We start from the raw sequence: 27,656 nt of genomic DNA on the forward strand, positions 1-27,656 counted from the left end.
ATTGCCTACTTTCCTAAATGCTAGATGAATTCTCTGTAACGATAAAGTACTGTCTTATTTTTACCTTACCAATGTATCTTGTTTATTTCCCAGAAGCACAAATATATGCGTACTGCTGGATCATACTGCTGCTCCACTTAATATGTCAACTACCAAATTTTGCTACTACATTCCAACACCACCATCATGTAACTCTTACCTGCCCAGATCAAACCTTGGTGTCTGAACTGTTTGGCTGTTCCAGGTCTAACAAAAGAAATAAGGAAGGTGTGGCTGTGTCTTCATTTTCCCTTCCCTCTCTCAGGATTTGAGTTGTGAATGGCCATCACACACACGCTTCAAGCCTGCATGTGTCTGTTGTGTGCCTTCAAGTCATTTCCAGCTTATGATAACCCTAAGGTGAACCCATGATGGGGTTTTATTGGCAAGATTTGTTCAGCAGAGGTTTGCCATTGCCTTCCCCCTGAGGCTGAGAGGATGTGGCTTGCTTAAAGTCACCCAGTGAGTTTCATGGCCAAGCTGACCCTCTGCATTTTCCTAGGCTTCCTGTTTCCAAACTGCAAAAATGGTGAGGTTTTCAAATACTATCCGTACTGTGAGATGTATTCTGCATAAAATTCACTAACCAGGGCTAGAATTCAACTGGGGATTTGCACCTTCCTAAGCTAACTAATGTCTGCAGGAAATAGATTTTGAACAATTACACAACTTCTGTATTCAGCAAGGGGCTGCTGTCACAATGTAGGTGAGCCATCAAAAAGACCAGCGTGCAACAGGACCTGATGTGTAACAGGTCCAATTCCCCTTGTCAGGATTCTCTGACACTTAAGAAACAAGGGTGTTTTTTTTAAAACCACTTTTTAATGTTTTACAAATATATTTCCCATCCCTACCCAAAAGGTCTTGGTGCAAATGAGAATTTTAGCGGATGCAGCTTCTTTCAACACAGAAGAGACAGGGAACATCTACCAAATGATATAGCCCCACCCGATCCAACTGTTAAAAGTAAAGGAAGAATCTGTGAATGCCTTCCTTTGCAGTTGTTTGGTCTAGAGTGGTTCAAGATAGTATTTATTATAAGAAATACACTGGGATAGAAGAGGGAGAATAGGAATCTTATTTCAGCCTAAAAGAGGTAGAGAAGTAGTCCTTGAGAAGAAAGGCAAGATGATTTATCTCCAAGAGAAAAAGACTGAGAGTGTGTGTGTGTGTGGGGGGGGGGGTGACACAGTGTGGCATAGTGGTTTGAGCCCTGGACTTTTACTCTGGAGACCAGGGTTTGATTCCCTGCTCAGCCATGAAGCGCACTGGGCGACCTGAGGCAAGTCACACTCTCTCAGCCCCCAGAGAAGGCAATGGCAAACCTCCTCTGAACAAATCTTGTCAAGAAAACCACATGATAGAGCCTATCATGATAGACCTTAGGGTCACCATAAATCAGAAATGACTTGAAGGCACCCAACACCCAACACTCCTCCAAACACGCCCAGGTGCATCTGCACTTTGTTTGTGACTCTCACCACTAGTGCAGTTTGCTATCAGGGTTGAAACCAATAAAAAGGCTCATCAGAATAATCTAGAGTATGTACACGGAGCTAAAAGAAACAGGGCGCCTGCTGCCCAGCACATTTTGTATGCTCTCTTGGGGTCATCTGTTGTTGGTGTTGCTGTTGCCTGAACTGTAAAGGTGCTATCCAAGATGCCAAACTTATTTTGGGGTATATTTATTTTACTTATTTGGGGGTGTAGCACTTTTCTGAGCCAATAAAATCCCTTTTTAAAAAAAAGTTCCAACTAAAACAGTGGCGCAGTATATACCGCCAACAAGTGGCCTACCGGCACCGATTCTAGGGTTAGGGACCACGCGGCAACTGCACGGTCCCTAACCCTAGAACATACGGGCAGCATAACAATGGCGGCATCCTGTCTACACGGGTGCTGCCATTGTTAAGTAAGCACTGCATGGCATCCACACATCGCCACACGTCACTTACGTAAGGCGCACTTGTTACGTCTGCCCTGCTGTGGAAAAAGGACCCACCTTTCCTCCGGAAGGAAGCCGCGCAGTTTGGCGGCTGTGGCTTCCCTCTGGAGGAAAGTAGGCAGCTGGCAGGCTGCCCTTTTCAGGCAGTCTGGCCCAGGCCAGTGATTCCCAAACATTGACCCTTCAGATGTTTCGGACTTCAATTCCCAGAAGCCCCAGCCAACTTGGTCAACAGTCAGGAATTCTGGGACCTGCCGTCCCTAACATCTGGTGGACCAAAGTTTGGGAACTACTGAACTAAAATATGGAGGGAATTCACCCCCGTCAGCCCCCACCGATGTACCCCTGTCCACTGGCATGGAAGCTATCATCTTGCCATTGACTGCTACTGAGTCCTAAGAGTCTAAGACTGAACCCAGAGCTGGTGGAAGTGTCCACTTGACCTCTGACCTCCACTTTTCTGCCCCTCTCCATGCCCACTGCCACTGTATGCATATGCCTCGATCTGGAGATGCAGTACCACAACATGTTTGGCCAAGCTTGGCATCACTCCTGGATGCAAACTGACAGCCGTGCTGTTCTGTGTCTTCCTGGCATTTTTGTGGCTCTTTGCACCCATCCTGCATAGACATGTGCTAGAGAGGGCTGCTAGAGGCATGTGTGGGTGTTTGCTCCCTCCTCATATGCCAAGCATAGGCAAGATGACATGGGCATTTAGGAGAACACATGACAGGGTGTTGCATAGATGGCTTACTGTCTCAGCAGGGAAGGGGGGCACCTATGAGTCTGAGCCCCTGACCTGATTCAAGATACGTTAGGCAGTGCTTCTGTTGCGCCACAGCAAGATAAAAGCACTTTGCATATGCCCAGGGGCACTATGGCTCTTCCTAGTGCTCTGCAGTTCTGGATGCTGGCAGCAGGAACGGGTTCGTTGAGGGCTAAACCTTGATGGCTCCATACCTACAAGAAGATTCGTAGCTGGGCTCCAGCAGAGCTTGGAAAAGTTCATTTTATTTTTGGAATACAGCTTCCAGAATGATGGTGGTCCAAGTGGAAAGCAGCTATTCTGATCTCTGCCAAAGCCTACCATGGACTTTACAGCAGGGTAACCAGATGTCATAAGTGCAAAGGAGGACAAGGCACCGCAAAATGGAGGCCATTCAAGAAAAACGTCAGACATGACCAAATAAAAGCTAAAAAGACGCCTAGAAATATAAATCCATGCTTCTTAGTCATGCACTCAACAGAGGACATTTTGAAATCCCCCCTGGACAGGAGGATGACATGGAGGGCATGTCCTGGAAAAGGAGGATGTTGGGTGACCCTGACTTTAAAGAACTCCATGCTTCTCTTTAGTTCATCTTTCCTGCCATCAGCCATGCCCGAAGCAACAGGCGTTTGGGAAAGCTTCACATCTCTCCCTTTGTCAGGCCACAACTTTTCAAACTCTTTGGAAAGAAGGGGGAAAGCAAGAAGAAAGAAGCCGAGGGATTTTGGTTATGGGGCCTCTTTGATTAATTCCCTGGTCATTTGTAAACCACTTCCCCCCCTCCTCCTCCTTTTCCTTCCTTGGGGCTCCAAGCAAGCAAGCAGAGCTAGACAGCAAGGGAGAGAAGGGCCCAAACCCACACCCGCCCATTAGGCCAGCCAGCCCTGGAGGGAACCAGCCCAGGGAGGAGGAGGGTGCAGGGACCCCAAAGGCTGCCTCATTAGCCAGGGCTTCTTCCAAGTGTGGAGACAGGAGGAGAAAATGTGACCTAATTGGGGAGTGACCCCAGCTGACCCCTGGCTCCCAGCCAAACGGCTGCGCTGGCTGAGCTAATGGGCTCTGCTCTCCCCCCCAGAGACTTGTAGGTCCCCCAGCCCACCACTCCCCCCTCCCCTTGGCACCCATCATTTTCAGCTGAGTTGATGATGATGACGACGAAGAGGAAGAAGCGGTTCCATTGTTTGGTTGGCTATTTCGATTGCTGGTTTTGAGATCCCAATCTTCCCCCAGCTCATTTCTTTTGGCTGATAGTAGATGAATTCCTCTCGCTCACTTGCTCTCTTTCTGTGCAATTTTACCTGACGCTGCAAACTTTAATTCACCCAAATGGGCTAGCATGGCCTAGTGTTTTGAGCATTGAGCTAGGGCATCATGGAAGACCAGCGTTTGATTCCCGCTCAACCATGTAACACACTGGGTGACCTTGGACAAGTCACACACTCTCAGCCTTTTAAGGATGGCAATGGCAAACCCACTCTGAAGAAACTTGCCAAGGAAACCCCATGATAGGTTTGCCTTAGGTTCGCCATAATTCGGAAACGACTTCAAGACACACAACATCAACAACAACAGGTGGATTCCTCTTTCTCTCTTTCTGTGAATTGTTTTTCCTACCCCCTCCTAACTGTTCAAACTTTAAGGCTCAACCCAAATTTCACTGACATTCAAACGGTTGTGAAGCCACATTTTTGGAACACAACAGCAACCAAACCAAGGAAACACTGAACGGAAATTTCAAGGGGAGCCACAAAACAGATCATCCACGTTCCCAAAATAAACATTCAATGTGTGTGCGTGTGCATGCGCGTGTGCAGAATCTTTACAATCATCACTTACTGATGCACTGTTGTGTCAGAGCCGTGTTTCAAAAACCAGGGCTTTTTATTACCATCTGTGTTGTTAGCAGGATTTTAGAAACAACACTAAAGCAATGTATAGATGGAGACTTTGTGAGTGAAAAATTCCTGTGTGGGAATCTGGATGGTTCTGTTAATGATCCCAGCATGTCTTGAGATGATGGTAATTGGAATGGGTCCATTTTCTTAAGGGCACCCCTTGAAGGTATAGATAGAAATTGTCTTCCACCATTAAGCCTATACATACATTTACACACACTGGAGGAATGAAAAAGACACACCAAAGCAAAAAAAAAAAAATAATATTGCTTTGTGTCTATAATTCGGCAGCACTAATTTTTAGAGTCATTATTTCACTATTTATTTGCATTTGGTAATTCCGATATTCCCTAATACCCCCTCCCTTGTTTGCCAGGCTTTGCTCCCCATCCTAGTTGGGCCCCCTAACATTGTCATCTTGGCTCTGCTGATTCGTTTGCTCATGTTCCCATTCCCAAAATAACTTCTCAAGTCCTTGTCTGGCTCCAACAACTGACAAGGTATCTGGACGTGGCAGGAGACAGGCCCGGAACGCATAGGTGGCAGGGGGAAGGGAAGGGAGATGGAGAGAGACGGTGGAGGTTGCATGTATACATGCATGTGTGGGGTTGGGCAGAGCCCAAACCTGTCATTGGTATGCTTGGGACACGCCTGCCCGCTTGATGTGAACCAAGTTGAGTGTTGGGAGATTGTGCCACTCGGAGGAGAGCGGCTGCTGGCATGGCAGATCTCCTAGTCGCCCCCACCGCACCCCGCCTTGCCCTTACAAAGTCTCACCCAGCAAAATCCCCTTTGGGGGCTGTTTACTTAAATGCATGTATGTCTCTGGGGCTGGGAGGGGGGCAGGAGGAATCCTTAATTAGATCCCTGGTACACGGGACAGACAGGGCCCTGGGGTGCTTGTAGCTCCACACACTGTCACAACCCATCATGTAGCAAGCAAGGTTTGCTGATCCAACTGCCTGGGCTCAGCAGGAGGAGGAGGAGGAGATGCCAGCCACGCAAGGTCGGGGTGGAAAGTGCCAGGCTTGGCAATTCTGGGGCAGAGAAAGGAGGAAACAGCCAAGCCAAGCAATAATGGGGTGCAACCCTCCACCCACAGCCCAGGGGTTACTGCTTTTGGGGTAAGGGATAGGGTACGCGTGTGGGGTAACCCACCCTTTGCTTCATCTGAAGCACTGCGGAATGTTTTTGTCTTAAGAATTTATTTTCTCCCAAACATTTTGGGACAACTTGCTGTGATTTTTTGTCTGTTTTAATGCTAGGCCTTGGCCCCTGAGCATGTCATATTGAGGAGGGAGCAAGCTTGTTTTCTGTTGCTCCAGAGAACAGGACCCGGAGCAATGGATGCAAGCTACAGGAAAACAGATTCCAGCTTAACATTAGGAGGAACTTCACAGTAAGGGCTGTTTGACAGTGGAACACACTCCCTCGGAGTGTGGTGGAGTCTCCTTCTTTGGAGGTCTTTAAGCAGAGGCTGGATGGCCATCTGTCAATGGGAATGCTTTGATTGAGAGTTCCTGGACTGGATGACCCTTGGGGTCTCTTCCAGCTCTAGGATTCTATGATTCATGTGCGGAGTCCCTTTCTCTCCTCTGAATCACTCCAAATAGCTGTAGTAGGATGAAGGAATGGAGCTTCCAAGTGCAGTCGCATGGGGTTTGGAAACACTTTTCACGTTTCTTCAAACTTTAAGTCAGTGTGCCTTGTTCTCTTTCAGGATGGCTTTTAGGCCACATTAAAACCATCTCTAGCATAAGTCCCTATGTTGGGAGAAAGGTGGGATATAAGTGGATGATGATAATAATAATAATAATAACAACAACAACAACAACAACAACAACAACAGAGTTTGTTTGGTTTTGGAGTGCAACTTCCAGACCCCTTCTCCCCATGGGAGACTTTTCCAAAGATTGTCTCAGGAGCATGGGCATCCTGAGGGTGGGGTATTTACACCAATAATCCAAAATGCCCACCATGGCAGAATCACACTGGGCAACTGAAATGTGCAGCTGTCCTTTTTGTGTGGCAGGGTTGTCACTAATAAAGTGCAGGGAGTGCAGACCATATTGGGTGACACAGTGGGGTGTGTACATATGGTGGGGTGGTACACCTGGTGGGATTGGCGCAGCTACTGGGTGAATAAAAAGGGCATCACCTCCCTTTCTGGCTCACCCAGCAGCCATGCCAGGGGCCGCAGCACCATCTCTCCAGCAGCAGTCTAGCCGGAAGGCAGGGAAGCAAAACTATGGGAGGACGGGTGGGTCAGGCCACTGCCACCATAAGCCTCACAGCCCTTTCTGGGCACCCGCACTGGGTGACACCAATCGTAGTGATGCCACTGGTGTGCAGACAACTACTCACAATTTCCCTTACATCCAATAATTTTTAGCATCTTCTCCAATTATTCTCCCCACACCCAAAGGTGTTGCACATGTACATGAGATCCTACTATCCTCCTCTTCTTTTAGACATTCATAATCTAAAATTATCTGTTGAGTATTGGAAGGTTACCTTTCTGGACCATGTTGGCTATCCTTGGAGTTGTCTCCCCCCCTAAAAAATAACTTTCTCAAGCTGTGTCCCAGACTTTACATACGAAAAGAACTGCAATTCCCTTGTACGTCTGCCCTGGTGATGATAAGAGATTCAATGTTTTTTTCAAAGGAGGTAGAGGTGAAATAAAGAAAGAACAGACCAATCTGCACAAGAACTTCTATAATCAACAATGTCCAACAGTAAAATTCCACCAACAAAGCTAAGAAACTCTTGGATCAAAAAAACAAAAAACAAAAACCAGAAGGAAAAAACAAACAAGAAACCTCTGTTAAAGCTGCAAAAGACCACATTTCATTCCCCCCCCCCATTTTCTTTTTGTTTTCCTGCAAGACAGGAAAGCTTGACCACGTTCCCCCAGTCTAACTCACGAAGTCCTGCCTCTTCTGGCGTTCCACTAAATGTCACACACGAAACACTGCTTCTCAAAATCCACCGGATGTGGCCATTTAGGAATTCACAGTCACAAATTTCTCCCCGTATGGAGGGTACAAAAAATACTGGAGAACCTCCTGCCCTCCACTGTCCCCAGCATCCCCACCTCCACCCAGTCTTCTTGGTATGGTCAGATGGAGAAGGACAGATATTTTGTTTGGCTTTCTTCTTCTTCTAGCAACTAAACAAATAAAGGGCTCCCAAAATGGCCACCAATGAATAAACAAACAAGTGAACTTCTTCCAAAGACTGAGTCCAAACGGTGGATTCCACAGTTGCCCAAGAGTCTCCCCGATATAAATACTGGCAGAGAAATGGCCTCCATGTTGTATCCCACAGAATGAGGCAGTGCGGGGGGAAAGGGATCATTGTTAAAGACTCATGTTGGGATAGATGGAAGTGACCGGCAAGGAAATGAAAATGCATCCAGGGCGGAGATGGAGGTGGTAAGACCAAGGTGACCAGATGTCCTCTTTTTCCAGGACATGTCCTATGTTTCAACCTTCTGCCCTAGGAAGAATTTCAATATGTCCTCCATTTTGAGCATGACTAAGAAGGTTGGATGTATATTAACGTTTTCAGCTTTTGTTTTGTAGTGTCCGACATTTTTCTTGAATGCCCTACATCTTGTGGTGCTTTGACCTCCTTTGTGGTTAGGATATCTGGTCACCCAGGGTAAGACAGAAACCTTCACTCCTTTCTCAGTGGAATTTAATTTGAGGGATGAAAGAGGTCCACAAGGACAGGCACATGGTTTGGAGCATACCAGACCTGTGGCAGTTTGCATGTTTATGGATGAGGGGGGATGGCTGGTGGAGAGGAGGCAACCGAGCAATGGAGAACCTGACCTTGCATTTATTACTCCTTCTAGGAGTCTCAAGAAGATAACAGGAATAAGGAGAAAGGAAATATCATGGGGCCCAAAGTAAACTTGGCAGGGTACTGAAGCTGTGTAAACCTTCAAAAAATTTCACATTTCAAGTTTGAAATGTCAGGTTTGAGGGGCACACGAAAGCAGGGAGGAGGAAAGAAAAAAAATCCTAACTCTTGCTAAATAGTTGTTGCTTTGAAAGGCAGTAACATTAAGATCAAACCATACAGCCTTGAGTTTAAATTCAGCATCCCCCCAGCCACCACCATTTTTATCCTGACAAAATATCTCTAACCATAACAGCATGGAATTTTTGTTACGCCGTGGGTGCGGCGGAACAAAACGAGACAGACAAGAAAGTAAATGTCCGTTATTGCAAGGATATTTGCAGGTGAAGATTGAAGACCCCAGATTTTTGTTTTTCACCTGTTCCTAAATTCATTTGGGCTTGCAGGCACAGATAGGTAAGGAACCCTTCCGGAGCAGCAAAAGCTTAGCTCTCTTTCCGAGTGCCGAAACCGTAAAACAAGAGCTGAGAGCAGCCACGATGGACTCCAGAAAACCCCACCAATTTGGGGTGAGGAGAAGGGAGGGGGCACAGCCCTTTTCTTTAACTTGCGGGGGTCACATTGTCTCCATTAAGCTCTATCTGGTTGGACAGGGAGCAGGTTCGGGCAGGGAGTCATGTCCCCCATTCTGTCCATCATAGCCGGGCCAGAATCCACTGAAAGGGGAAGGCCACTGAGAGGTACAAAAGGTTCATGCCTCCGTTACATTGGCAGATGAGGGTCCAAGTTCCAGTGGCCCTTCTGCGCGAGGGAGGGTGGCCCAGGCCGCTGTGCGTTGACCCCATGTGTGCCGCCTCGGGGTGGGCGAGAGGGACGTGGGGTGGTGTCGGTGTCCCGTCTGCCCTCTCCTGTCTGTGCTGAGTTCTCCCCTCCCCGACTAGGGGGGCTGAAGAAGCAGCCGGAGGGAGCTCTGCTGTCCCCCCCTCATACTTTGTAGTAGATGTTGGCGGGGCTCTGCGGGGGCATTTCCTGGACAATGTAGACGGGGTGCCCGTAGTCTCCGCTCACCTTCTCGTAGTGGGGGCAGAAGGCGCTATCTGAAGTCCTGAGCGGGATGATGATATCGCTGGGCTCAGAGCCGTTGTTGTTGCCCCCACCACCCCCGCCGCCCCGCTTGGGGCTGGTCAGGGTGCTGAGTGACAGAGGTGGATGATGGGATTCACTGTGCTTGGCCCGGCGGTGGCGGTAGCACAGGGCCCCCGTCACGGCGGCCGCCACCAGAAGGACAAAGGCTGCTCCCCCGGCGGCACCTGCAATGATGGGCACATTGGACTGTGGCAGGGGGCCATTCTCGCCCCCCACCTTCCCAGTGGTGTTTCCGGTTGGGGGTCCTGATGTGGTGGGGGAGAAAAAGAGGCATGTTTAGAAGAAGCATCCTAGATGACCAGTTTCCCTGCTTGAACATTCATGTTAGATACACATCACCCATCCTCCCATCCCAGTTACTGGGTACATCACTTGCCCAAAAAGAGACCAACAATATCTTGAGTTACAAATAACACAGTCACCTGTAACAAATTAAACTGTCAAGTTATGTTTTAAAAGTATCATAAGGGAAACTCAAACTGCATCCACACTGCTGAAATAATCTGGTTTGACACCAGTTTAACTGTCATGGATCAATGCTATGGAATTCAGAGAACTGTAGTTTGTCATGGGACCACAGCAGAGCTCAAAGTGGTGTCAAGCCAGATATTTTTGGGAGTGCAGATGCAGCCAAGGTAGTTTTTTTATCCCCACCCTTTGCAAAGGACAGAGCATTCTCACAAGAGAGATAAAAAGATAAGAGCCTTCTCAATGGTTTCCCCCAAGGTCTGCAACTACCTCTCCAGGGAAGTTGGAATGGCCCCCTTTTTTGCTATCCTCCATCAGCAGGCAAAGATTTGGTTATTCCAAGAGGTTTATTAAGGAAAGATCTTTTCAGTATTGTTTTAAATGGTTTTTAAATAGCTTTTAATCCTGTTTGCATGTAGGTTTTAAATTGTTGTAATAATGGTATAATTATATTTTCACGCTGAGTTTTGACGATATTGCAATTTATTTTAATTTGGAAGTTGCTTTGAATTCCAATCTTAGTGAAAAGGTGTGGTATAAATAATAATAATAATAATAATAATAATAATTATTATTATTATTATTATTATTATTTCCAGAAAAACTATCCAGGGGTACTACTTCATGAGTGTAATGAGTAGTATTTTCTAACTGACCTCTAAAGTTTTAAAGCATTTTTTAAAAATTGACAGGATTTGGCCAAGTTTTATGCCATTCTTTTATCACTCCTCAGGTGTGTGTATGGTTTCCAGATCTTTGATCATCTTGGTTGCCTTTCTGTAGACATATCCATCTTGAACTGTGGTGCTCAAAACTGGACACAATATTCCAAGTGAGGTATGACCAAAGCAGAATACATTGGCACTACGATCTGCTTGGATCTGTATGCTATATTCCTGTTGATGCAGCCTAGAAGTGCATTGGCATTTTGGGCTGATGCACCACACTGTTCGCTTATGCTCAGCCTGTGATCTGCTAAGACCCCCAGATCCTTTTCACATGTCCTGCCTTCAAGCCAGGTGTCACCCATCCGATATTCATGCTTTTCATTTTTCCTGCCAAGATCTTGGTTGCTCTCATCTGGACATGTTCCAGCTTGGCCACATTTGTCTTAAACTGTGGTACCCAGAACTGAACACAGGACTCCAAGTGAGGCCTGACCAAATCAGAATAGAGCACTGACCACTGCGGGCCAAGGAGGGACCACTTCATAGACAGCTCTGCCAGTCTTTCCACCTCTGGCAATGGCAGTCATCATCCTTGGGCAAATGTCAGTGCCATCCAGTACCCTGGCAGAGCCCATTGCTGAGGCCTGCCTTTCTCTCATGTTTTTCCGGAGTAATGACAAGCACACGGATTGTGCCAACCCTTGAAGGTAGATGCCCACCTTGTGCAGGTGAACTGTGGGAAATAAAAAGAAGGATTTTCAGGCTAATGGGAAGAGGTTACCCTTCCGACCTCCATTTAAAGACCTCCAAAGGAGAGTGCACTGCCCCCACAGCAGTCCATTGCACTGCAAACAGTTCTTGCAGCCAAGGAGTGCCTCCTAATATTTAAGTGGACACTCTTTCTTGTGTTTCCCCGCAGAAATTTAACTGAACATTACACAAAAATGTTTCTTCCAGAATTATCTTTCTAAACCACTTCCTATTGGCAAGAAGTGCCAGACATTCTTCCTTCTTTTTCCTTCAACAGAGATCAGGCTGGGACAGCCAGGAGGAAGGAGATGGAGTTGGAGACAGGGCTTTTGATCAAAACCTCATGCTTTTGCATGCAAGAGCCCCTAGCCCCCCCAAGCTCAGCCGCTCTCCTCCTCCTCCTCCTCCTTGTTTCCTGGCCCACACCTTGGAGGGGGCCTTGGGAACAGCTTTGCTAATCCTAGAAAGGTAGGCAACCATAGCCCGGGCACATTTGCCTCAGTCCCAGGTGCCTCCTCCTGTCCATTGCCCATGACTTGTACATTTCAGAGTGTTAAAACACCCCCCTTCCATGAACCTGTTGGGTGCAGACTTCTTCAAGCAGCAAAGCAAGCCCAGCTTGGCTAGGGAAGGTGCTTGTTAGTGTCTGTCGACTCTGGTTAATAGAGCTAATTGCCTCCCCGATACCTCCCCTGGCCCGGCTCGGCAGGGTTCAGCTCAACCATCACTATCGATAAAGCTCAAACAGGGAGGCAAGGGGGATCTGCTCCCACTCCCGCGTCTGTCCAAGCTGCAGAAGAGAGACAGGAGAATGCGACTTTCCCTGTCTGGACCTGCCAGGGCAAACTATTGTAGTTCAGGGGAAGGATGGGAGAAGAGAGGCCCTATGACCACTGATCTGATAGCCTTGGGACCAATAGCATCACTGCAGAAGTGCAGGGGGTTCAGATCATACTGGGTGACAACCCAGAAGGGGTGTCACCCAGTGAGGTGGTACACCCAATGGGACTGGCACGGCTGCTGGGCGTGCGAAAGACAGCTTCTTTTCCCATTATCACTTGCCCAGTACTCATGCCAGAGCCCAAATGACTCTCTGGAGGCCAAGGCACCACTCCTTCCTGTGATAGCGGTTGCTGGGGGGGCAGTATCTGCCAAAGGCCACAGCAATCTGCTCCTCGCTCCCCGCTGCGCCAAGTGATACCAGTCCCAGCTATGCCACTGCTCAGGACCAACCTTAGTGGACCTTCCTTGTGGCTCACTGCCCAAGCCAAACAGATTATGGGCTAGGAAATTTGGGAGGCAGGGCCCTTGGATTCCCAGGGAGGAAGCAGCAAGGAGAGAGGAATCGGGATGAGGAGCCACAAGGCTTGGGTTGTTTCAGAATGGGATGCAAGAAAGGATAAATGCTGAATTCTTGGAGGAAGGAGGTGAGGTCTGATGCATAAAGCAGGGCATTCTGGGAGCCATGGTTTTGTATCCACTCAGTTATTGGGATTCTCACCTTCCAATGCATCAACAATCCCACATTTTGCTCCTGGTCCTACAGGTATATGGAAAAGAAGGGAACTATGTAGATTTTTCTCAGCATCTCAAGGTCATGGCATACTCCCAAAGCTTGTAAACGTTGTTTCTTTTTGGGAGGACAATTCCCAGAATCCCCTGGTAGAGGCCATACTGACAGGAGATTCTGGGAATTGTCTTCTAAAAAAGCAACTCTTAGAAGCTCTGAGAGTATGCCATGAACTTGAGATGCTGGGAACTGTCCTCCAAAAAAAGTAACTTTTACAAGCTCACGCTCTAATGGAAGTGCTGAATGGGAGACATGTAATGGAAAAGAACAGAAATATGGTCAAGGAACAGAAGGATTTTGGGAATAATATTAGGAAGGGGATAAGTGGGGTACCTGAACAGATGTTCTAGCTACGTTGGATGTGGGGCTGTAAAGAATACTTGTTAAATTTCTCATTCTCAGTGGGAAAGGGTAACTTGACACAGGAGATGAAGAAATGAGGGGGTTTTTTCCCATTCTTTTGGGACTTTTCTGAGAATAATTCATTTGCCCAAAAAGCTTAGGTTTTTGTTTTGTTTTGCTTTGGGTTTTTTTGCAGAGAAAAACAAGGAGTTTATTCTGTGCAAACTCACTTTTTCCTGTTCAAAAACATTGTACCTTCTACAAAACAATTTTTGGTTTGTTTTGCAAAAATGAATTTTTTGTTAAAAATGTCCAAAAACTGCTAAAATTGCACCAACTTTTGTAACCTCACCCTGTGGGGCTGTGAGAATGAACTGTGGGAAATCTTCCATCCCTACTCTAAGCCAGGGAGATAACGTGGAGCTGGGTGCCTGTTGCTATGGGGCAGGGGGATGATAGGAAGGGGCATACCTGGGTTCATCTCCTTGTTGGGTTCGACGGCGCCTGATGTCCCTCGCTCCTTCTCAGCAGGTGTGTCTGGGATGGACTTCTGGGATTTGGAGCCTGTGTTGGGTTCTATGGGGCAAGGGCAAAGAGAGAGTGGTGGGCTTATGTAGGGCCATCGCTTGGCCCAGAAGTGGAGGTAAAGGGAGCAGGGAGGGATCCAAATAGGAACACAGACACAGAGATGTCCAACCCATGGTCCTGCTCTTGATTCCCTCCCCCCCTCAACCCTTACACTCCGATTTGTGGCCCTTATTGTAACACGAGCCTTAAGAGATACAAAGGAGATCTGTTCAATAACTCCTCAAATAGGAGGCAAGTCAGCCTTTGAGTATTACAGAATTCTGCATCGGCTGGAGGAGAACAAGAAGTCTTGCATGTATTGGATGTCTGTATGCCAACATTCAAAAGAAGCTGCCCCACTTAAGATGGCAGGGAGATACCCGCTTGACCCTTTCTTTGGAGATTTTGGATATATGAATAATCATATGAATAAATGGACAGAGCTTGTGGTGAGATGGGGAACTAACCTAGAGTCTCTCTCATGAGAATAACTAGTTTTTGCCTTGGCCTTGCTGAGCAAAGAAGACTTGGAGTCACCAATGGAAGGAGGTGGCGTTTGCTGTTGTTAATGCAGTCAGAGCTGAGAAAAGCTACTTTTTGGGACTCCAGTTCCCACAATCCTGATTCTGAGAACTGGTGTCCCATAAAGTACATTTTCCAAATTCTGCTGCTGCCATCACCAATAATTGCCAACCCCTTCCCACTTTGCAGGTCTTGTGGCTTCTTTTCTTCACAACAGGTATGTAGCCTCATTGTTTTGCATGGTAAGATACCCTTTGGAGCAGGAGTAGCAGAAGACTGAAGGGGGCAGGTTGTTCAGATGGTGGTGGGCTGGGTAAGGGTTAGGGAAAAGGTTAACAGGGGGAGGAAGGCTGCAGTCTGGGGCTTTGTCTATATTGGGGGGGGGACTGCGTGAGGACCAGGGGCCTCTTTGCCTCTTCTAAACCCCCACTGGTTGTACCCCTCCAACAGTGTTGCTAAACACCCCTGCCTTTAGTTTTTTGTGGGTTTTTCAGGTTCTGTGGCCATGTTCTAGAAGAGTTTGTTCCTGACGTTTCACCAGCATCTGTGGCTGGCATCTTCAGAGAATTTGACTTTGTTGGAGCCCTTCTCAAAATGGCAACCGGAAGTGATGTTGCATCATTTCTTGTCACTATTTTTAGAAGGTCTCAGATGCGGGGGGAGTTGTTTTTGGTTTCTGGGGGGCTTTCTGTGTGAGACTGGCGTGTTCTTGCATGCTTTGGAATCTTTCCAGGCACCTTTCAAGTGAAAAGCCCAGACATATTGCACCCCAAAAAATTAAATTTGGGATGAAGTTGGAGGGTTTGGGGGGACTGCCAAGGGAGCTCAGGAGCCACAAATGTGGCAGTTGAGGGGCTACATGTGGCCCACCCCTGATCTATATGATCAGGCTATCTGTGCCCATGTGCTTTGTCCTAGTAGATTCCTTTCCTGCTGCCTCCCAGTTAGTGGGCATCTGTGAATCACCCAGCAGCTGGACCAGTCTGAACCTCTGAAATACAAGAGGGCTGCCAAGCGGAAGAGCAAAAAAGCCAAGTCCCCAGGTAACATTCTCTTCTTGATTCCAGGGGATGCAACCAAGAATCCAATTTCCAACGTTCCTTATTCTTCTAACTGACAGGAAATCCTACCTCCTAACAGATCTAGAATACACTTGGATCCACATCAGGAGAAAGGCAGAGTACAACTAACTGTTTGCACGAGCCAAAATATTCTGGATTCAGTGCAGAATATCCTGGTCCCAGAACTGCCCCAATCTTGCTGAATTACCCAGGATCCTCCATCTCAAGGCTGGATGGCTGTTCACATGTGTCTTGCCATGTCGCCTAGCATTGCTGCCACCGTGTCAAGTCACTCACTTCTGAGGTCCGAACAAGGCACCTAGCATCAGTCATGTAGCTGGGCATCTTGTTCTCACCTCAGAGCAAGCAACTCTTGCCAGTGGTGTTGCCACCGGGTGGCACAGCAGGACACATTTTACACAGCTGCCCAAATTTGGAACAGAGGGCACCAAATCTTCCAGGAGGGTATGGAGCAAACAGGGGCTTACATTACATAATTTTAAGAGAGGTATAGCCTGGACTTGGTGCTGGATGTGTGGGACATCTGTTTGTGCCAGGGACTGAGCCCTGCGTCATCCAGACTCCCAGCTGAGAGGAGGAGAGGTGGCCAGTTTATTTGACCCATGTAAATAGGACCCAACTCTTTCAGCTCTTCTCCCCTTCCATGGATAAATCAGGATTTCAGATTGTAACTTCTTGGATCTTCTCAGCCACCCACCCACCCACTCCCTTCAACACCCTTTTGGAGACTTGTTCCCATCTCTTACGTGACATACGTTGTCCGACCTTCAGGACGACTTTCATGCCTTTGGAGAGGCAGGCTCCACCTTTCATGTTCTCTAGGCCTTCTTTAGTCCCATCTGATGTTGCTGTGGAGCAGAAGAGACAGGGAGAAACTAGCTCTTCTCATGGGATAGATTACAGTGGGGTGGGGAAAGGACCCTTGTGTACACTTCCAAAATCTCCAGTCCCCATTTAAGAAAACACAGTGGGGCCTACATATCCACAGATTCAACTATCTACAGCTTGGAGATGTCTCATCAGTAGGGTCGCCATGGGTCGAGATGGATGTGAGGGCAGTTAACAACAATAATATATATATATTACAAAAAGGAAACCTTGAAACCCCCCCCCCCCCCAATTTTGTATTAGGAACACCATTTACTACACCGTGGTATATAACGGGACTTGAAAATCCACGGATTTTGGTATCCATGGTGGTTCCTGGAACCAAACCCCAGCAGATACCAAGGGCTTACTGTATGTATATACAGTGGTCCCTCCACATTCGCTGGGGTTAGGGGTGAAAGACCCCTGTGAATGTGGAAAAACCGCAAATAAAAAAATACACTTGACCCTCCAAGTCTGTGGCTTTGACTTTTGCAGATTTGGTCAACTTCTGCCAGAGGTTGCTCATAGAATTATGCTGGAGGACCTAGAAATGCCTAGACAAGTGTTTTCTCTAAGAACGTTCAGATTCTCCAGCACAACTCTATGGTCAACTTCTGACAGAGTTCTACTAGAGGACCTAGAGATTCCTAGAGAGAGCTTATTAATCAAAACCTCAAATAATCAAATCCACAAAAGTCAAAACCAAAATTTGTGAAGGGCCAAATGTATTTTCAAGCAGTTTTTCAACCAGCCTCTCACCTATGCAAAACACCAGTAGTTTGGCCACCCTCCCAAGCCTTTCACATACCTCTAGAAGCCAAAAACCCATCACAAACTCAGCGAAAATGCTGCTAAAAACCAAACAAGAAAGGATGTGGTGTCACTTCTGTTCATGTATGGCCTGCCAGTCTGACTCCTGGAAGGATCCATGGTGAAAAATATCCTCTGCCCCTCCACAGATGCCCACCTTTAGACTACTCTGAGATGTTATACATGGAGCAGCTACTGAAGCCTAGACATGTGAGCTAGTTCAGAATATGTCTGGAAGCCTTTTGACCAGCACCGACAGATGGGAACATGTTTTGCCAGTTTTTAAACACCTGTACTAGTTATTGGTCTGTTTCTGTTCCTGGCTTGGCATCAAGAGCTCTGAAGGAAAGCTTGCTGGTCTTCTGAGGGTGTATCCACATAGTAAATTTATACCACTTTGAGCTCACTTTAACATCCATGGCTCTGTCGTATGGAATCTGGGATTCATTGGCTGTATTTGCTCTGCAGAAATAATGCAGCCACGATTCAATGCTATGGCATTCTGGGATTAGTAGTTTTGAGAGATGTTTTGCCTTTTCTGTCACCGAGCTCTGGTGCCACAAAAAACTACAAATCCCAAAATTCCGTAGCATGGAGCCATAGCAGTTTAAAGTGGGGTCAAACTGCATTGTTTCTGCAGTGAGATGCAACCATTGTTTCATTAGTTATTTAGAATTCTCTGCCCAAGGGCTCCAATGCTGTATCTCAGAGGAATTTGCTACAGAACTCTAGGTCTCCCACCAAAATACAAATCCCAGGGTTCCATAAGACAGAGCAATAAAAGTGGAATCAAAGGGCTATTACTGTGCAGTGTGGACACTGCTTGAGACAATATGTTTTAGGCCTTTTGTTGGGCGCCCCTGCCACCAAACAAAGAGCTGTGTTTAGTGGGGAAGGTAGCCACTGGCATTTCCACAATGGGCACCTCCTTGAAGGAGGCTCACTTGTGACAGCTTATGCTAATTTTCCAGCAGGAAGGCACAGTGCTTTTTAAATTATTATTTGACCAAGTTTTTCCATTGTGGGAACGGACGTGGGTTTTCCTCACCGCCAGGTTTTAGCCACCTTCTGTAATTCTTTTGCTTGGTAGCAGCGCATGATTTTGCTCGTTTTAATTTTTGTTGTGTAATCCACTCTGAAAATATTGAATACCACCAGAGCCGAATCTAAATAAATAAACAAATAAGTGGGCTGATGAGAATGGAGACCTCAAATAAATGTCTCAAAGGATGAATATTTGGTTGATCCATTTCTCGCTTGGTCGCCCCCCCCCCCCCCCAATGTAGGTTGGTTTGGATGGAGAAGACAAGGATGTCTCTCCATTATTTGAAGAGCCAGATTAAATGCCCTTAATCACCCCAGATGAGAGAATGCAGACCTTGTCATTAAGAGGATTGCAGGGGATTAGGCCATGGGCTGGAGGGGTGCAGAGGTGCCCCCAATCCTGCCCTACAGGGACCCTCCTGGCTAGACACACCGGTGCCCACTCCGCCACCCCTCAACGTCTCCCCACCCCTCCCGACCACTGCAAGATGCTCTGCAGGGCCATTTAATATTTAAACAAGACGTTTAATGTTTGCACAGACAAGGCTCCCCTCATGATCTGTTAATAAGCCAGCCACTGCAGCGAAGTGCAAGGAGAATGAAGGCACCTGCCCTGCCAACGTCTCAGAGAGAGCTGTTGCAAATATCCAGGTGTCTTGGCAGCCTGTCGACACCCCCTGAAGCCTTGGCATGAGGCGGGCAGAGCCAGGGCTCAGCCTTGTCTAGAAGTAGCACCTCTAACCACAGTCACAGCCCTGGCCAAAAGGGCTGGAATCCAGGAGGGGAGCCCTGGCCAAAGCAAAGCCCAGAGAGATGTGGAGAAAGCGGTGCACAGGGATGGAGAGCTTCAGCAACTCACAACTGACCCAAATCTGTCCAGTTGCAGCCCGGCATAGCGTGGTGCTTAAAAGAATTAGCTGCGAAGGCCTCAGTTTGATCTCGCCCAGGCCACCAACTCACAGACACAGACTGCAGAATTAATGCAGCTTGACACTTTCGTTGCTCCCTCCTGTGGAATCCTGGGATTTGTCATTTGTTGCGACACCAAAGCTCTCTGACAGAGAAGGCTAAATATCTCACAGAATGGCAAATCCCAGGATTCCATAGCATTGAGCCACAGTAGTTGAAGCAGTGCCAAACTCCATTAATTCTTCATGGAGGATGCAGCCAGAGACTTATGGCCATGGCTGTCATACTGGAAGCAGAATCCTGACACCACATTGGTAATTCAATGGTTTATCTAAAAGTTCAAGCCAAGATTCCCAAGTTCTCTTTTAGTCGAAGTCAGACTAGAGGCTCTAATGATCTATAGATGAAGATTTTTTTACATTTAATGGCTCAAAGTCAATGTTCATTAACAAACGAGAGTCCACACCATATTGATGGTGGGGGTGAGACTAGTAAGCATGGGAACTGACCTTGGCCAGCCTTGAATGACAGAGATACCATTGCTAGGAACTATGTCTCCCTCCACTCACTGTATCATTTACTGTTTCATTTGTGCAACATGGACTAAGGAATGCTGATGCATTGAATATCCAACTGTTGATTGCTAAAACTAATTCTAAGCTGATACTTTTTGCCTACAGAAGTCATGAGAACTTCTCTGTGTGGGTTTACAACTTTTTGTATTGTCATAATGCAAGCTTACACATTTCTGGTTTATGTTAATAAATTTCTTTGTTTTTTGTGGTTTTTTCAGGCTATGTGGCCATGTTCTAGAAGAGTTTATTCCTGACGTTTCGCCTGCATCTGTGGCTGGCATCTTCAGAGATGCTGGCGAAACACCAGGAATAAACTCTTCTAGAAGATGGCCACATAGCCCAAAAACCCCACAAAAAACTATGGATGCCAGCCATGAAAGCCTTCGACTTCACAATAAATTTCTTCTTTGCTTCTGTTACAGACTACGAGGCTGTTCTGTAGAGGAGGGAAGGTAATCTCTTTGGCCAAAAATAAAAATCTTTCCAAGCAGATTCAGTGTCTGAACTGCAGTCCATGTACACTCAAGGTTGTGGTGGTGGGAACTGAAATCTCAATTCTCCCCCTTACTTATACAGTGCGCCCTCACCATACGTGGGCACACTATATGCAGCCTCAGCTTATGCAGAAGCCGCACTGCAATTAAAGCAATGGCGTGTGTGCCATCCCAAGCCGCAAGCATGTGCCCCATTGTTTCCAACGGGGCACGAGTATACGCAGATTTCCCTTTATGCAGGGGGATCCAGAATGGATCCCCTGAGTAAGGGGAGGGCCCGCTGTAATATGTGCTATCAAGACAGAGCACAGAAAGTAGCAACAGCCATGAAAATGGCAAAACTGTCCGAAAGCCCAGATCTCCCCATATCAACCTGCCCGATTTTTAGGTTCTTGGGGGGAATTTTCTTTTAGTCCCACCACCCTCAACAGCTTCTTTTGACAAAGACATAGTACAGAGCCTGGGTTATGCAACTCTCTCCCAAGAAAGACTTGCTAGGTCCCTTCCTTGCTGTCTTTTCACAAAGACCTTTTCATTCACAAAAGCTTTCAGCTTTTAACTGGTTAAGGCAGAAGGGGTTCTTTTTAATGAGGCATGGTGTATTTTTTTTAATATGTGCTAAAACCTGTTGAAATGTTTTTTATTGTTTTATAGTAAGATTTAATTGGATTGGTTGTTTAATGCTTTTTATATTTTTGTATTTTACATTGTTTCTACTATTTTGTTTTAGTGTTCATTGTAAGCCACTTTCAGTTCCAAACTGGAAGAAAGGCAGGATATATACTCCGCCCTCCATCACTGCCATCCGCCGGCCTGAGAGGGAGTTCACTAGGCAGGTCCAGCTCTATCAGGACTAGCCTGGAAGAAGGAAGAGCCCTCCCTCCAATCCATCTGCTTTGGTCCAGGCCTTAGAGGGAGAGAAGAACCACTGGACCTCATCCCCTTTACCTCCACCATTCCCTTCTCCTTTTGTGTCGTGTCTTTTAGATTTTAAGCCTGAGGGCAGGGAAGTGTCTGATTAAAAATAATAATTGTAAGCCGCCCTGAGAGCCATTAAGGCTGAAGGGCGGGATATAAATACCTAAATAAATAAATAAATAAATAAATAAATAAAAGTTAAATAAAATGCAGTACTGTTACTGATTGAGAGCCAGTATGTGTAATGGTTTGAGCTTTGGACTATGACTCTGGAGATCAGGGTTCGATGCCCTGCTCAGCCATGGAAACCTACCTACCTTGGACACGTCACACACTCTCAGCCCCAGAAAACCCCATGATCTTAGGGTCTTAGGAAAACCCCATGATCTAAGCCTTAGGGTCTCCATAAGTCGGAAATGACCTGAAGGCACACAGCAATGACAAAGTGGACATATCACAAGATTTTCTTGGCATTATTTGTTCAGGGAAGGGAGTTGCCTTTGCCTCCCTTTGAAGCTAAGAGACTGTGACTTGTCTAAGATCATCCAATGGGTTTCCATGGCTGAGCAGGGATTTGAACCCTGGTCTCCAGAGTTGTAGTCCAATGCTGGCTCTCACACTATTATTTCCAGTTGTAGTATAATGGAGTCCTTCTATGACTCAGGAGTCATAGACTCTGGACTATGATTCTGGAGACCAAGGTTCATCTTCCAGCTCAACCATGGAAACCCATTGGGTGACCCTGGGATTGTCACACACTCTTAGCCTCAGAAGATGGCAATAGTAACCAAAGTTTATTCAAACCTGCCAAGAAAATCCCATGATCACCTTAGGGACCACTTAAACTGGAAACAACTAAAAGGCACACTACAACAAACAGTCTTCTTATACAGATTTTTCCCCCCAGTTTTCACAAAACTGAAAGAGAAATTTAACAGGATCCTAGAGATGGGGGGAAACCAGCAGATTCTCAAAGCCAAACTTTGTCCTAAGGTGGAGGCACCCATCTCCACCATCATGGCCTCTTCCCAAAAATGAGAGCTGCTGCATCTTGATATCAGGAAGGAAAACTGGTACACTGTTGCCGCCTGGATATAAAGCAGGAACTTTTGTGCAGCTCATGCAAGTGAGTCAAGTCCGCCGGGAAATTAGGTCCTGCCACAGGCCTGGAAAACTCAACCACTCGCTAAATTATCCTGAAAAGCAATTGGCTCCAATTACAAGGGTTGGAAAGCTGGGCTTAAGGATGCATTTGTTCACTAATTTAATTCTCTACGGAAGCAACAAGTAAATTTTAACAATTTTCTTTCTGCTGTGGGAAGTCTTTACAAACCATACTACAGTATTTGCATTTCGGGACTTAATTCTGTGAAAATTTGGCATGAGGGTTTCTTTTCTTTTCTTTCTTTCTTTCTTTTTCTTTTTCTTTTTCTTTTTTTTTTGCATAGGAAACATTTTATGTGCAGAAAATAATGTTTCAGTGCAGAAATATTATTTTCTATGCAAAAAAAGTTAGTTTCTGCACACAAAAAAGTGTGAGTTTCCAACTTATGGAGAACATAAGGTGACCTTATCATGGGTCATTTCATGGAATATTTCTTTAGAGGGGATTTGCCATTGCCATCCTCTGAGGATGAGAAAGTGTGAAAGGGGGTTTCCATGGCTAAGTGGGGATTCAAACCTTGTTCTCCAGGGTTGTAGTCCAACCCTTAAAGCAGGGGTAGGCAACCCTTTTGAGCCGGGGGCCGGGTTGCTGTCCCTCAGACAACTGGGGGGCCGAAGCCAAAAAATAATTAAATTATATTTTTAATTAAATAAATAAATAAACCAGAACAAATGTAGGACAAAATTTTCAAATGGAGGACACTTTTTTATTAAAAAATGGAGGACATGCGAAAAAATTTGCTGATTTTTTAAAAAATGTTAAGATAAATGCATGTTTCTGAAGCTTCTATAGACAATTGCCCCACCATGCCCCTCGTGTGAGACACCAAAGGCCCCGGTGGCAATCAGCGGCAGGAGTGGGCTGGGGCCGGTCCCAAGGCCTTGCTGGGCCGCATTCGGCCCGCGGGCCACAGGTTGCCTACCCTTGCCTTAAAGCATCACACTACGCTGGCTCTAGTGTGGGAGAATACAATCCTTCAAATAACCTGGACTGGAGCTCTATGGGCATGTAAAATGGAGGTTGGTCCTGGTGGACCTGGTGTTGACTGGAAAGACTTTTAAAAGGCTGAGAAGATAAGGCAAGTGTCAACCATGAACCTGGCTGGGAAACAACAATAGGTATGCCATATTCTGAGCGAGGAAAAAGCCCTAAGCCTCTCCCTTCCCACCAATTGTGCTTCCAATTTTCAATCCAGTGCACAAGAGGCCAAAGGTTGCATGGTCCAGTTGTGCACGCTTACTAGACATTCCAAACTTTGCATCCTTTGCAAACTCTCACAGGTTGAGAGCATGGACTTGTCCACCCTGCAAGGCATCCCAATGAAAAAAAGGGGGGAACTCAGTTTCCAGAGCTTGGGAAAGTTCCTCTTTTTTTGGACCTCAGTTCCCAGATTTCCCCCAAATGGCATGGCCATGAAAGGAACTGTTGGAAAATAGCAATCCAGGAAAACAAGGCCCATTTCATATTTTAAAAAATCATTTCTCAAAGACCTGCAGGAACAGAAATGGTCTTCACCTGGATTTGGAAAGAGGTTAAGGAGGGTCCCACTCTAACCATAGGAGCAGCCACGGGGTCCGAAAAAGTAACTTTCCCAAGCTCTGGTGGCAGATGGGTGCAATTTCAGGTGGCAGATTGGTGATGAAGTGAAAGGGGGAGTTTCATCCGGATGCAATTGCACAGAAAAGGAGGAGATCAGATTGTGTGATGGCGTCTCTGCAGAATGTCTATCACTGGAATGCAACCAGAGTGCTCAGTGCAGCCCTGGAAGGGAATGATGGCCTAATGGTTAAAAGAAGGAAGAAGAGGAGGAGGAGAAAAAGGAGAAGAGGGGGTCGCGTGCATGAGGAGCGCGGGATTCTCTCTTGCTGGCAGCTGCCGGGGGCACTGGGAAGCCGGGCCCGTCGGTTCAGTTTAGCTGCGCTCGGCTGAGCCCTCACAAAGAACCTGCCTGGGCAATGGGGGTCCACCTTTTAAAAAGGCTGCAGATAGGTCTGGACCTGGATGATGATGCCCCTTCTCTCCAAAATGAGGAGTGAGGGCAACTGTCCGGAGAGATGCTCTGTGAACCGAACTGGTCCACTCGCCACAAACGGTTAAGCGCATCGTCCATTTATTTCGCTTCTCCTCTTTAAAAAGACATGATGTAGCTCAGGCCTCCCTGGGCACCACAGCTTTTCAGACGGAGAAGGCCTTGATGGGATCTATTAAAAGACCACATTACTTTCTCGTTGCTCTCCTCAGACCTGACAGAGAGGCAAAAAGAGGACATTTTACCACATGAGAAGGGCCTGCGTTGGCATCCATTCCCTCACTCTTCAACTTTAGGCAGTCAGTGAGAGGAATGCACTCTCCACACACTCAAGAAACATTATCCTCCTGGGGAAAAATATGGTTTTTAAAAATTAATTCCTAACATTTATACCCTGTCTTGCTTTTAGATCCAATGTGGTGCAGTGGTTTGAGTGTTGGACTACCACTCTGTAGATCAGGGTTTGAATCCTCACTTGGCCATGGGCAGGCCACAGTCTCTCAGCCTCAGAGGATATCAATGGCAACTCTATTCTGAACAAACTTACCAACCCCCCCCCCCCCCCCGTATGTTACCATACATCGGAAACGGCCTGAAGGCACACGACACCATGTTTGGGGAAAGCAATTTGCTCTCTCTCTGCAAGGATTTGCAAGTAGGTAAAATTTGCAATACTGTGCCTGCCAAGGTTGAAAATGTGGAAACCCACTGGTTGACCATGGGCTGGTTACATACTCTCAGCCCCAAAAAACCCCATGAAATGACTCAAATGGCACGCAACAAGAACAAATTTTGCTTTACAGATAAAACTGTTGTCTACTAAATAAGTGTGGAGGATTCAGTTCAGGTCTGGATTCCTTGGCTGTAATGCTAAGGAAACAGCCACTTCTTATGGGGTGGAGGCAGTTTTTTACATCGGTTACTTGTCATTTCCTCTTCCATCACTTCCTGTTTGACGTGGCGCCCTCAGCTCTCCCCTTTACTCTTAGCTGCCTTCCTTCTATCTGTCTATCCTTCCTTCCTTCCTTCCACTCAGCTGTCTCGCGCATTCCCCTCATGCTTGGCTGGGCATAAAATCATTTGATGGGGGAGGGAGAAAAAAAAAAGAATATCTGGGTCAACGACGCCTTGCCACCACTGAAAACCCACCATGTCCGCGCGGATGCTCTTCCAGGGAGTGCTTCCATCAGCTGGTTTGGAAGGGAAGCATTAATGTGAGGAGTGGCAAGGTGGGTAGGGGAAGAAGTGGCAGAAAAAGCCGCCCGCTGTCTTGCCCAGCCAGTTGGGCTGCGACCTTGGATTGCATCTTCTTCCAAAAATAAAAAGAAATAAACGATAATAATAGCACTCCGGATTCGCCTCGCCTGCCACACAGGAGACGCAATGGCTGGGAAGAGGAGGAGGAGGAGAAGCACACAGGGCAGGCAAAGAGTGGGTTCCTTTCAACAGTAGTGTCTCCTTGCCCAGGGGCATGTACCAGGCTACAAAGCAGAGGAGGGACGGATGATGGAAGAAAAGACAGAAAGAAAATATGTGTGTGTGTGTGTTGTGCACCTTCAAGTTGTTTCTGACTTATGGCAACCCTAAGGCAAACCTATCCTGGGTTTTTCTTGGCAAGCTTCTTCAGAGGCGGTGTGCCATTAGCATCCTCTGAGAGCATGTGATTTGCCCAGGTCACCATGCTAGCTCCACTCTGTGTGTGTGTGTGTGTGTGTGTGTGTGTGTGTGTGTGTGTGTATGCTGTTGTTGTGTGCCTTCAAGTTATTTCTGACTTAAGGCAACCCTAAGGGGTTTTCTTGGCAAGATTTGTTCAGAGGAGGTTTGCCATGGCCTTCCCCTGAGGCTGAGAGAGTGTGACTTGCCCAAAGTAATCCAGCAGGTTTCATGGTTGAGCTGGAAATCGAACCCTGGTTTCCAGAGTCATAGACCAATGCTCAGACCACTACACCATGCTAGCTCCATGTCCGTCCGTCCGTCCATCCATCCATCCAGAGATCTTGTAGCACCTTTGAGACTAACTGAAAGAAAGAAGTTGGCAGCATGAGCTTTTGTAGATTTCATTTGGGGAAGCAGACTGATGTCTAGGAAAACTCATGCTGCCAACTGCTTTCTTTCAGTTAGTCTCAAAAGTGATACAAGCTCTCTCTGCATACTGAATCTACACACTAACATGGCTACTATATCTTTGAATTCTCCACACACACACACACACACACACACACACACACACACAGATTGTGTGTGCATGCACACACACATGCAAAAGGCAGTGTGACTAGGAAAACTGCTTCTCACAGTCCTTTGCACCTGTTAAGACCCATATCTCCAGGCTTTTAATCCCAATAAAGACCATGGCATGTCCAGAAGTGAGGCAAAGGGACTGTTGCCCCATTTCAAGCCCAACAGGAGCATCTCAATAAAGGTCAGCTTGGCTCCTGGGATGCCCTTCCAAAAACCCCTCTCTAGCAAGCAAGGAAGGGAAATCAGTGCCAAACACCTCCACTATTGGAAAGAGAGCCTGGAGTGGCAAGGCAAGCGAGATGGGCTGGCTACCACATCATGGTTGCTGTTGTGGTACAGCCAAGATGCTGGCTCACTCAGGTTTGCTGGGAGACGGTTGCCATGGTGAAGGCTGATGCAAGAGGGATGCTGTGGGACAGAAAGAGAGTAGGAGATCCATCCCAACCCTCTTCCCTTAACAAAGTGGGTTTTCCCTCCATTTGCCACAGCTCACATGCATCTCTCTTCAATTTGCCCCAATGGCTTGAAAGGGATCTATCCATATAGCCATAGAATCATAGAGTTGGAAGAGACCACAAGGGCCATCCAGTCCAACCCCCTGCCATGCAGGAAATCCAGATCAAAGCATCCCTGACAGATGGCCATCCAGCCTCCGTTTGAAGACCTCCAAGGAGGGAGACTCCACTACACTTCGAGGAAGGAGTGTGTTCCACTGTCGAACAGCCCTTACTGTCAGGAAGTTCCTCCTAATGTTGAGGTGGAATCTCTTTTCCTGCAGCTTGCATCCATTGTTCCAGGTCCTAGTCTCTGGAGCAGCAGAAAACAAGCCCGCTCCCTCCTCAATATGACATCCCTTCAAATATTTAAACAGAGCTATCATATCACCTCTTAACCTTCTTTTCTCCAGGCTAAACATCCCCAGCTCCCCAAGGCGTTCCTCATAGGGCAAGGCTTCCAGACCCTTCACC

At 46.9% G+C, this 27,656-nt stretch overlaps 1 protein-coding gene across 4 annotated transcripts in view; it reads right to left on the reverse strand.

Moving 5' to 3' along the window:
* Positions 1 to 7,351: 7,351 nt before the first annotated feature.
* Positions 7,352 to 27,656, reverse strand: part of EFNB3 (ephrin B3) — a 75,181-nt gene continuing 54,876 nt past the window's right edge. Inside the window, exons 3-5 of one of the 4 annotated variants that reach the window (XM_089480340.1) lie at positions 16,389 to 16,481; positions 13,934 to 14,038; positions 7,352 to 9,909 (exon numbers count right to left, since the gene is read on the reverse strand). In XM_089480340.1, the coding sequence (XP_089336466.1) occupies positions 9,503 to 9,909; positions 13,934 to 14,038; positions 16,389 to 16,481 (605 nt within the window). In that variant the 3' untranslated portion in view covers positions 7,352 to 9,502. Of the gene's footprint in view, positions 9,910 to 13,933; positions 14,039 to 16,379; positions 16,482 to 27,656 lie in introns of all 4 variants that reach the window. The other 3 variants (XM_089480339.1, XM_089480341.1, XM_089480342.1) reach the window with 3 other exon arrangements.

The sequence above is a fragment of the Sceloporus occidentalis genome, unplaced genomic scaffold, assembly GCF_023333645.1.
Source record: "Sceloporus occidentalis isolate IW3139 unplaced genomic scaffold, rSceOcc1.0.p SCAF_14, whole genome shotgun sequence".
NCBI lineage: Eukaryota > Metazoa > Chordata > Lepidosauria > Squamata > Phrynosomatidae > Sceloporus > Sceloporus occidentalis.